Source organism: Malus sylvestris, chromosome 4, assembly GCF_916048215.2.
Source record: "Malus sylvestris chromosome 4, drMalSylv7.2, whole genome shotgun sequence".
NCBI classification, from domain to species: Eukaryota; Viridiplantae; Streptophyta; class Magnoliopsida; order Rosales; family Rosaceae; genus Malus; species Malus sylvestris.
This window is the reverse complement of record NC_062263.1, coordinates 14,447,296-14,459,280: the sequence shown is the minus strand read 5'-3', so window position 1 is coordinate 14,459,280 and position 11,985 is coordinate 14,447,296. Positions and strand designations below refer to the sequence as shown.

The window sequence follows — 11,985 nt, the reverse complement described above, 5'->3', positions numbered from 1 at the left end:
ATAGCTCAAGCCAAGGAACCCAGGGCACATCAAAAGAACAAGCATTTTGACAGGCGTTTTAATATCATTAGAAGATATGCTGCCGAGGGGAAAGTCAACATTCTCAAAGGTGCTTCAGCCGATAACGTAGCAGATCCACTGACAAATCCAATGTCTCAAATCCAGCTTGACCGTCATATGGAAAAGATGGGTATTAGATACATGGGAGGATGGCTTTGAGTGCAAGTGGGAGATTGTTGGAAGTATACCCACAAAGCCACTCATTTGATGTAATAGCTTTTTGGAATACTTAATGTATTAAACTTTTATATGTTTAATGAAGGGCAAAGCTTATTGTTAATCACTATTTATTGTATCATGTGTTTAAGCAATAAGGGAATCCTAGGGATGTATTTGATCTAAGAGACAAGTGATCTAAGTGAGTTAGATTATCGAGACCATTCTCTTATGTTCATTCCTAAAACGTTCCTAGCCATAGGATTGCCGATTGGGCATTGACAATCCGCTAAGGATAGTATGTGTTATATTGACTCAAGCGTGAGTATGACTAGTCTCAAGTCATTTGGTGTTGGACACTAAGACAAATACATAGGTGCTCGAAAGAGTAATCGAGTACACTGAACAACGATCAAAAGAGAGTTTGAACATACATGTCATGTAAGAACTCGAAAGTTGCAATATGCAAAGTAGTCCTTTGACCTGAGGCATCATAGATGTCTAATGGTTAGGTTCTTGATCTTTGATCATGTCAATGGCATTCCATCGGAGTGTCCACGGCATTGTTGGGGTCAAGCTATCTAGTCATGTAGGCATATGAATGCACAACAAGGGATCTCTAACCTTCCATGGTGGAAGGAGAATACTCTAAGATATGATTCTAAAGTCTTTGGCCAAAGCATATGAATATGACTTAGGAAGTTTGTTCCAAATCATATTCAAGGGAATCATATGGATAAGTATCACATTGGATAGTAAACATGAAACAAACTATCACTCAAACAATGTGATTAAGAGTATTGTATTAGAGAATGACCGTATTGCATTGTAGTTGTAACTGGATAGGTTCTCCAACCACTTCTACTTAGCTTGGGTAACCATGACATACTGCTAGGTGTCACTCATGGTTTGTGGAAGCCCTAAATGATTAGCAAACACTAATCATTAAGGGAGAATTGAAATGTGGTTTCAATTCACAATCGATCGTTAAGAGTAACAATTGCCCACTACCTCGCTAATTGGAACCTAATGGATCGTACACCGAGTAAGGATGTATGTGAGGAAATTAAATGAAATGGATAAGCAATTAAATGGTTTAATTGATGAATGGTCAAGATTAATTAATTAGTTAATTAATTTTACGAAAGGTTCGTATTGGGCTTTTAAGTTTGTTTTGGGCTTCGGGTCTCAAAAGCGTTTTGGTCCACAAGGCCCATTATGTTTAAGTTGTATGACAACTAAGGCAATTAGCCCAATAACATTAATATGGCCGGCCATTGGGTGAATGGGCAAGCTTGAATTAATTACAAGTTTGCCACTCACTTGAAATGAAGTATAAAAGGAACTTTATAGCTTTATTTCTCATTAGGGTTTTTTTTAAAGAAATTGGGTGAAACACTTTCTCTCATTTTTCTCTAAAGAGGCCGGCCACTTAGGGGAGGGACATCTAGCAATCTCTTCTTCCCTAAGTCATCCATATTATCTTCACAAGATACATCTTTGGTGTGGAGAGTTAGAGACATCAAATTTTTGGTGTTTTGGAGAACAAATCCTCAAATCCTCAAAGAAGCAAAGGAGCACTAAAAGGAGGAAAATCACAAGGAATGTCCAAGGAGCTTGGAGGTGACTTGAAGGCCCTCCACTTGGGTGAATCCCTTGTGTAAACAAGGATGAGCTTCAAGGGTAAAGAAACTCTAAATCTTTACTTCTCTTTAATGTTGTTAAAGAGTTTATTGGTTCACCATATACTAGGCTTTGAAAGTCATGGGTTTTATGAATTGTTTTTTAATGCATGCCTACTTTAAAGTGTTAATAGTTTGCATATGTATTCAAATGTTCTTACTTGTTCTTAGCTAGGACAAATTTTTTCCTTCACTAAGTAGGTCAAAGACATAGTATATGGAATGCAAGTTGAGTGAAAATGGAGGTTCAAATGAGTTAGGGGTGAGGATTGGAGATCAAGAAATACCAAAGAGTGAACGCTTTCACTATCTTGGATCTATCTTGCAAAAGAACGGAGAATTGGATAGAGACCTCAATCATAGAATACAAACCGGATGGATGAAGTGGAAGAGTGCATCAGGTGTGTTGTTCGACAGGCGTATGCCACTAAAACTTAAGGAAAAATTTTATAACACGGTAATAAGGCCATCGATGCTTTATGGTATGGAATGTTGCGCAGTGAAGTATCAACACGTAAACATAATGAGTGTAGCAGAGATGATAATGCTTCATTAGATGTGTGGACACACAAGAAAGGACAATAATAGGAATGAGGATATCCAAGGTGAATTAGGAGTAACCGAAATTGAAGGTAAGATGAGAGAAAATCAGTTAAGGTGGTTTGGACATATGAAGAGAAGACCTATAGACGCTCCGGTTAGAAGATGCGATTACAAGACAGAGGTTCAAGGCTAAAGGGGTAGAGAAAGACCTAGGAAGACTTGGACAGAGACTCTAAGAAAAGACTTAGATTACTTGGATCTAACGGAAAATATGACACAAAACCGAGTTTAATAGCATTCTAGGATTTATATAGCCGACCCCATTTAGTGGGATAATGTTTTGTTGTTGTTGTTGTTGTTGTTGTTGTTGTTATTGAAAGGAATTGGTAGTCTTGTAAAAAAATGGTAAATGGTGGAGGCACGGAAGAATAGAGTATATAATCAGGCGTATTTTTTATTACATTGCTTTAGTGGCAAGAACCTTTTCCACTATGTATTTTGAAAAGTCCATCGCAAAACCGAATAAGAGATCAATGATTGAGTATAGCATGGTGGTTTAAATTAAGAACGATGTTTTTTCTTCTGTTGATAATGAAGCTATAATGCAGCGTTTTCAAGTGTCGTGGACAATTGTAACTTGTATTGTTATTATTCTATACATTATAAATGATGGAATTAGGGTTTAATTTTTAAGGTATTATGTCTAAGATATGTTTATGAATTTTTATGTGACCCCCCAAATAATTTTTTCCTAGATCCATCAATGCATACAACCAATATTCAATTAGATAAATTTATTCATTGACGTGGCACATACACGTCGCTTTCCAGGTTAGATAGTACACCAATGTAAACTCTCAAACATTACAAAAATGTGATATCGAAAATATAGTTTGTTTTTATAGCATCACTATGAAAATCTCACTATAGAAGGGATTTTCAACCACGAGAGCACAAATTTCCCCAGCGTTGACAAGTTTGTTTGACAAGTTTGTCGATGACCACATAAAAATATTCTACATTAATCCATACATATTTACGTTCGGTTGAAAATATAGTATAAGTTTTTATAGCCTCACGTATGCTTAGTGCTTACATTATTTCCAAACTGGTTTGCGTCCGGTAGAGGAGCTTAAGAAAGTACAGGATCAGAGCTTGACTAAACCAGGAATAGTCACAAGACAATAAGCTAATTAACTCAATAGCGGTATATAAGTTGCTTGTATGCATCTTTGTTCTTCGAGTAGTAGTCAATCTCCGCCTGCAAATGGAAAATTGCGATCGTTATTCGCTCTAAATTTTCAGTAATGTTTTGCAATGGTTGAAATAATTTACTAGAACACCATTACAAAATCATATTCAAAACGTACCTTGCGGACCCCTTTTATCGCAACCAATAGGTTTTCCCCAAGTAAATCTGCGAACAAATTGTCTTCCTTGAGAGCTTCTAAAGATTCAGAAAGTGATTTCGGCAACCTTTCTACTTCTGCACCAAGGCCAGAAGGATTTGTATCTGTTCAACGAATTGAGGATATATTATTACTATGTCAGACTACAGTATATAATCTTCTTGAAAGAAAAGAGAGCCGCTTAAACTCTATCGAAAGTCTTCAAATATATATCAGAGTATGCGGTAAACTCATGACAAATTCAGGTAAGGAAAATAAATCAATGCGGCGGAAACAATCTTAGGACCAGATAGAAATAATTAAATGCTTTTTCTTCACTCTTTGCACTCAATAAGGCACATAATCGTTTCAGTGAATGGGAAAGTAACAAATTTAGTATGAAAAAGCTGAAACTATATGAGAAGCGACTCGTCTCAAATGATCAATCCAATCACTTTTATAAGGAAAATGAATATCATATCTAAAAGCCACCTATCCTCGTAATAAAATTAGGGAGAATAGAAGGTCAACTCAATACACATTTTATCAACAATAACATGTTATCTTACCAACAGGTTCCGGGAGACGAAGATGATTCCTAAGACCATCAATACCACCAGCAAGTATTGCAGCCAAGCCTAAGTGTGGATTTGCACATCCATCAAATGATTTAATCTCAAAGTTGCTCACCAAACCAGCTTGTATTCCAGGTGGGCATGCAGTTCTTAACGGAGCTTCTCTGTTTTCTTTTCCCCAACACTTGTATGCTCCACTCCATGTATTAGGTTGAATTCGGTCATAACTACACCAAATAATGGTTGAAAATAAGAGCCGATATTTCGATCAAAGCAATTTTAAGGTAGAATAAAAAGGTATGAAAATGCATTCAAAGCTATGATATCGTATCTCATACAAAATTGTACATCTAAGACAAATTTAGCTCATAAGCTTTACACATGTTACTCAAAAGCTCAAAATTGAAAGCATCAAACTTTAGATGCTTCACAACATTGTGAAATGCACCCATGAGATATTATTTTGATACCAAACATGGAACCACAGACTCATAAATTACTAGACACAAAAAACAAAAATTAATGCAATAATTCAATTGGGGGAGTTTGATATCACCTATTTGGAATCGGTGCTATAAATGCCAAAATTGCAGGCAGATGGTGTAAAACCCCTGCCATGAATTCTTCCCCGATCTTTGACATTCCATGCTGAGAGGAACCACCAGATGCCGTAAACACATTTGTGCCATTCTGCCACAAACTAAGATGTACATGCGCCCCAGAGCCAATGTCATCAAGAGCATACCTGCCCAAGAGACCACAAAGTTACGCAGAGTACATTTAGTTAGGGACATCAAAGAAGAAAAATAATAAGAAACAGTCAGCCTAGTTGAACATTAAGTCCCCAAATTAAACTAATCAACATTCTTGCTTTTTTTCACTGAAATAAGTAGGTCACATCTGCATCTGTAGGGAAAATTCGAGAACCTACTTTGGCATGAAAGTTGCCAACAATCCATGTTTCCTTGCAATGGCTCTAATAACTTCACGAGTATAAATCAGGTTGTCAGCAGCATGCATACAAGCAGTGTGCCCAAGTGCCATCTCAAATTGACCTTTCCCAGCTTCTGCATGCAACTACAGTTTGTACAACGACAAAAGTTAATAAAAGCTGGCCACACTTGAATTGCATTTGCAGCATGCTATTGGGTGAGAGAGAGAGAAAGAGAGAGAGAGAGAGAGAGCCCTTAATAAAGGTCTACCAGAAAAATTAATTATAACATTTTAAGACCTTATGACGCAGTTCCTAAGTACAACTAGACTTAGTAATGAAGAAGATGATATTATATTTGATTTAGTTATAATTATATTTACTTTACAAAGTATTATATTTTATTTATGTAATTATATATATAATATATATCAAAATTTTAGGTACCGTGAGGCGAAGCCTCACGCCTAGGCGGGGCTATCCATGGGAAGCCTCACCTATGCCTTCGCCTTTTAATACATTGATATATATATATATATATATATATATATATAGAGAGAGAGAGAGAGAGAGAGAGAGAGAGAGAGAGGAGGCCTTTAAGGGAAGGGATCCCCATTTTTTTTTTAAATGGATATTAGTTGTGGGGCTCACACCACATCGAACTTCAACAAGCAAGATCAGTTTATCAAAAAGTCAAGGCAAAATAAATGAACCCTTATTCTTAGATATAACTTAATCATGTGAAATGGTGGATCCTTACCTCCAAATGACATAAACAAAAGAATGGATGGATAAAAAGACCTATAAATTACACAGCACGGTATTCTGATGGAAAAGTTCGTCCTACAAAATTATAAAAACAATAAGCAACAATATCATGAGTTTTCTTCACCTGCTCCACAGTAATATTCAATGAATGAAGAGCAGGAACAATTTCGTGAAATAAATAAGAAGCAGAATCATATGCTGATGCAGAGCAGTAGGGTGTTGAGTCAAATGGGACCAATTCCTCCTTCCCATCCCTGCACAGTTTTTAGATTTTGTATACAAAATTGTCACAATGTATGTAAAATGTTCAATTACAAACTGACTTAGAGTCAGAAGTATCCATTACCTTAGTATACCTTTCAAGAGAAAAAACTCATTCTCAAATCCTGCATTCATATCCTGGACAAATAACATTGAAGATTTATTGCTCCTTTTTAGTGATAGAAAGCATATGTAACTTGTCGATGAATTGGACATTAGTGCAATAAAGTGAACAAGCAGTCCACCAACAATACGAACATAAGCTTAACTGATTACATTGCAATACAGATGAAAAACAAATTTCCTGAGCCCTGAGTAAAAGCAGCCTATCAATTAGAGGGGGAAAAACATTGCATCTTCCACAAAGTATAATCACCAAATTCATCTATACGTAAACTATTTTTTGAGAAGAAAATATACGTAAACTATTAATAATTCAACCTACCAAGTTAAAATCATCTTTCAAAATTTTTGAAACCCTACGTAAGGCTTCTCTTGGGCAGTATTCCCATGCTTCACCCGGTTTTAGATGCATATCGGCCAAAACCATCTCCTCTTGTTCTACCCTGTTGAGGAAAATATTGGTATTAAATAAAATAACACATTACTAAAAGTGCAACATTTGAGATGCTGTTACTAAAATGAACATATTGTTACTCAGATAGAAAGATATACTTGGAAACCTCATGGAGTTTAAAAGTACCATGGAATTTTCCGTTTAGTCGATAAATCAGGCATGAGTCTGATCTCACCCACTCCAGTCAAATTAGTCTCATCAGCCGGACCATCAACTAATGAAGTCATTCCCATAGAAGCAAAAGTCAAACCAATACCATTTTTTATAACAACATCATTGAATCGCTTTTTGGGAACAACCTGAAACAGTGATGGACAATGAATGCAGCAAATGAAATCAAAATCTATGCAATTTCAAGTCACCTATTAAAATTAGAAACAGTTTAGGATGTTAATTTCCCCATAGGAATCTATGATCTTGATTATAAGAGAATATAAGTTAAGAAAAAGTAACAGCAACTGGTTTCTTACAATCATTTATTCAACAGATTTCTACTAGTTCCACCATGGGTAAAGCATAAAAAGGCATTGTTGTATGTCTGGTATGATAGTGTGCTATGCAACAGTTCTCTTCAAAATGCATATCATGAGATGAGTGAACCATAACTAGCAAGAAGTTTCACAAAGTGGTATTCCCACTATATCTAAAATGAGCAACTTCTCTTTCATTTTTCTCATAAATGAAACTATGAATCTTGTTTTTTGGTTAAGAAAGCAATTTGTTGAGAGAATCTAGGACAATTTCTGTTTTGGCCGGGGACCGATGGTCACCTCAGGCCCACATGTAGCTTCTGACCTGTATCCTTTTCACAACTGTCACTTTCTTACAACTGGAAGTACTACACACACCCACCCACCCACACACAACACACCCACCACTCGCGCGCTCGCACACAGACACACACACACACACCAACACAGACAGACAGACACACACACACACCCACCCACACCCACACACAGAGACACAGATGCACACACACACACACACACACACACACACACACACGGTCACTCTCTCTAATGAGAATATACCATAGGGAAGTACTATTGTATATTTTAACCAAAAGAAAATAGAACTTACACGGCATCTCTGTTGTCCTGAAGTATCACCCCACATAACACGAACAAGTGAGACATCATTTTCTGAGTCATTACTGTTCACCTTCGTGAAGTCCAGTGCTACATAATTATTTGAACCAGAAGATTTTACAGCATAATTAATCTTGTAAAACTGAATCGCATTTTGTGAAAATATGTCTTTAGCAGCCTCAATAGCTTCAGGGACTGAGAGATCACCGTCAGTGCAAGCATCCCGTAGGACAGAGAAAACAACTTCACGTGCTTTTTTTGCACCTGTCAAACATGTAGATAAAATCTCAAAGTGACCTCTAACTCAAATATATAGATAAAATAAAAACATCTGAAGTCAATTTGGATTCTATATCTTGTTGTAAGTGTGTAAAATAGTTATTAATAAAGAGTCAGAGGTACTTTCACCAACATATACATGTTGAGTTTGATAAAACATACCTACTTTAACTTCTTGTATCATCCTAGTCATGTTTTAATAACACATATTTTAATTTGACAGTACATTTCCTTTGCAAAACCTAGTGCTAATCCAACATACTTATATAAACAGATTGAGACAACTAGTGCTCCTCTGCCACAGAAGGAAAAAAAGACATCTATTCTTCAGACAACAAGGTCTATTTTCATCATTGTGATTGTGGATAACTAACAGACATGCATTATTGTATACAAAAATTCACTTCATAATTTAGCAGACGTCAAACATATGTTTAAAAATTCTAGTACCATGTACTAATGCAATAAACATCTATTGCATGAACAAATTTTCAACACTATAAAAAAAAAAAAAACAAATACAATATTAAGTAGATATAGTAACAAACCTAAGTAGAAAGTTTCAGGAAATGCGTAGCCGTCAGTGCTAAACATCACCTGCAAATCGATTCATGCTCAACAGTCAGGTGTATTACTAATTCAGATTTAGTAAGGGAAAGAACAAACATGAGCATGGGCATGCATGCACACAAAAGGAAACATCTCTCCATTTTTTACACAGTGCCCAGACCATTATGGAGACATCTTTTAATTATTCTACAACTCTACCTACTATACCTCTGCATAATTTTCATATAGCTAAGAGGGATGAATCAAACATGACATCAGATAGCTTCATGGCCAGGTCTAGGAAGAATAATAGAATACCCTGATCACTAAACTGCTTCAAGCAGGTAGTTTAGTAGAATACTATGGACTGCCTAAATCATGCTTAATTTTCTCTACAGAGGAAAAATCTCTCTGTAGGTGTTCCTAGAACTTAGAATGCATAGTTTCTTCATTTGTTATCAGCTTAAATTTCACATGCCGTACCTTCTTAATTGGAGCTAGCTCTAAAAGTTCCTTGACAGAAGATATCATCCCATGGACACTGAGCTTAGGGACAGCCAACCCAAAGTCAAGGTACACCTGTAAGGGAAAGTGTTTATCAACCGTACGAACTTGCAAGGGTATTTCCAATGTGCAAAATAATGTAATTCACAGAGAGTTAGAAAACCTTACCTGGGGATAAATGGAGGCTAGGTATGATGCTTCTTTTGAAAATGGGTAGGATGCATGTAAAAGAACTATATGGCATTTAGAAAATCTCTTGTCCTCAAGAACATCCCGAAGATGAAGAGGATTGGATAGCCGCATATCCAAATCTTTATCACCAAAACTAGTTACATGTGGTTAATTATTAGTACACAGACATCATAATTTTGAAAAATCAAACATATTATCATACAGATTGAAGCACTTTCCTACTCTAATTGAAAGTAGGCCGGGAATAATAACTTAAAATCCAAGAATCTGTTTGGTGCTTCCTAGAAATGGATCAGCCTCCTGGACATTACATTATTTCTACAGAAATCAACATTACCAGGTTTCTATAATCGATTTAATCTCCTGAAATGCAAGGATTAGTCAGCTAATCTTCAGACATATTTCTTCAACTAGTGACAGAGAATTTATTAGTTATCATTTCCTTTTGATAAGTCTCAGCAATCAAACAAAGTAGAATGCAAAAACATTTTGATAATCTCAAAATTACGATTACCCCGTATGTATCTGCATGGGCAAGTCAAAAAGCAGAGCAACCTCCAAACTACGAGTGAAGATAAAATCGATAAAACTTTTATTTGATACGCGAACGGGCTGTGCAGCTGGAAACATAGATTAATCTAATCAGAATACATGGGTGTAAACATAGCAAAAAACCCATCAAAATGCAGTACGCACCACGTAACACATCAGCAAGACCTTCCTCAGCATCTTCCCTAGTAACATTTGTATTAATTTCCAGGCCACTGCGATATGCAGCTATACTTTTCAAGCCAAAAATCTTATTGCCAACTGTAGCACAGTCGATAAGGAATTCAACTAAATCAGGAAGTTAACAGTTTTACACCAATACATGACAAAGTAATGCAAACACCATAGCTATTGAAAAGGATATGATTTCAATTTTCCAACAAACTTTTCGGTGAACAAATCAAGTGTCCAAGACGATCCACTGGGCAATTCCTAAAACAAACATAAAGTGACAAGAAAATTAATGATATGTGTTTGTTGCTCAGTAACTCAAACAAATCGATGAGAAACTGAAAACATTGATAAATTCGAAAAAGTTCATTAGATCTTTGACAATGTTAATGTCCAAATATAATTCCAGCAACTGAATTTTCGAGTAAGCGATTCGAATCACATACAGGACATAACATAACAAAACAAAACATAAAATTCAAAAATTTTACAAACAATGCAAATGTTGTCCCACTCACTTCATTGAGAATTTCCTCAGCCAAATACTCAATTCTCAAAATCCGGCCAACAACCGGTGCGAAATTTTTATGCCAATCTATGTCGAGCTTCTTGTCAAACCTCAACCCATCATCAATGAGAATGACAGAGATTCTTGCAGCTGTGAAGCACGCCAAGCTAATTGCCTGCAATCCGGCGAGTCTCCGGTGTTCTTCTACTCCATGCAAGGTTTTTTCCGATCCGTAGAGCTCGGCGACATCCTTCAAATTCCTCTGCAAGTCATCGATACCAAAACATCACAAAAAACACAGCGTTTTGGCAACATAGAAACATCAGTCAGATAGATTACAGTCACAATCGACAGAGATAACCTGTTGACTTGAGATTGAATGCTAAAGGCGTAAGATAGCAGCGGAGTTGAGAGTTGAGGGAGTGGTTAATACGCACCTTGAAGGAGAGGGAATGGGGTGCGTAGGATAAGGCGTCGCCGGTGGCTTCGGAGAAGCAGCTGATGAAGGGGATGGTGGAGTCGGCGGCGACGATGTTGTGGGCGTGGGCGTCGACGAGCTCCGCTTCCTCCACCGCCGTTTTCAGCTCCGTCAAATCCATGAGGCGAGTCGTTGGTCAAATCAAATGAAAATTTGTGAGAGCGTTGAACCGGGAAAAATGTGGCGTCGTCATCCTTTTATAAAATTAAACAATATAACGGAAGACTTCTACCAGAAATGATATTACAACAACGGACCCTGTTTTTTGTCTCCATTCAATGTTCCTCGGGATATGTGTATTTGAACCGTCCAAAACGGTCATTTCCTCTTTTTATTCATTTGTAGAGTACTGTAATTAGGCCTGTCAATTTCTGACACGACCCAATAATTCGATATGATACGACACGAAATTAACAGGTGTTTGGATTGACACGATAACGAATCGGGTCATTATCAAGTCACCTGAAAAGCATCTGTTAAGATAACTGGTTGGTTCGGTATACACTTGGTAATACGATACATGATAAGAAAAATATTAATTTTATAATTTTAAAAAATATTATAATAATTATATATATTAATTTAACAATTTAATACCCCTAAAAACTATAATTATATATATATATATATATATATATATTAAATATTAAAAATTGGTAATCATTGGATCGGCTTAAATATACATATCATTCAATTTCTTAAGTGTTATACGTATAAAATAAA

The 11,985-nt window shown here is 36.3% G+C and overlaps 1 protein-coding gene across 2 annotated transcripts; it reads right to left on the bottom strand.

The window, feature by feature from the left end:
• Nucleotides 1-3,319: 3,319 nt before the first annotated feature.
• Nucleotides 3,320-11,487, bottom strand: LOC126619470 (protein fluG). Of its 2 annotated transcripts, none has more exons than XM_050287869.1 (18): nt 11,222-11,487; nt 10,795-11,046; nt 10,471-10,537; nt 10,253-10,369; nt 10,071-10,176; nt 9,533-9,689; nt 9,344-9,439; nt 8,860-8,908; nt 8,025-8,296; nt 7,068-7,240; nt 6,810-6,930; nt 6,450-6,502; nt 6,228-6,357; nt 5,336-5,481; nt 4,961-5,149; nt 4,399-4,631; nt 3,791-3,954; nt 3,320-3,732 (listed from the first exon to the last, which is right to left on the bottom strand). In XM_050287869.1, the coding sequence occupies exons 1-18, from the start codon at nt 11,381-11,383 to the stop codon at nt 3,640-3,642; spliced, it is 2,580 nt and encodes an 859-aa protein (XP_050143826.1). In that variant the 5' UTR covers nt 11,384-11,487; the 3' UTR covers nt 3,320-3,639. The 2 variants fall into 2 exon arrangements, with proteins under 2 accessions (XP_050143826.1, XP_050143827.1); XM_050287870.1 differs by having other exon boundaries at nt 3,320-3,702; nt 3,812-3,954; nt 11,222-11,485.
• Between the last annotated feature and the right edge of the window lie 498 nt (nt 11,488-11,985).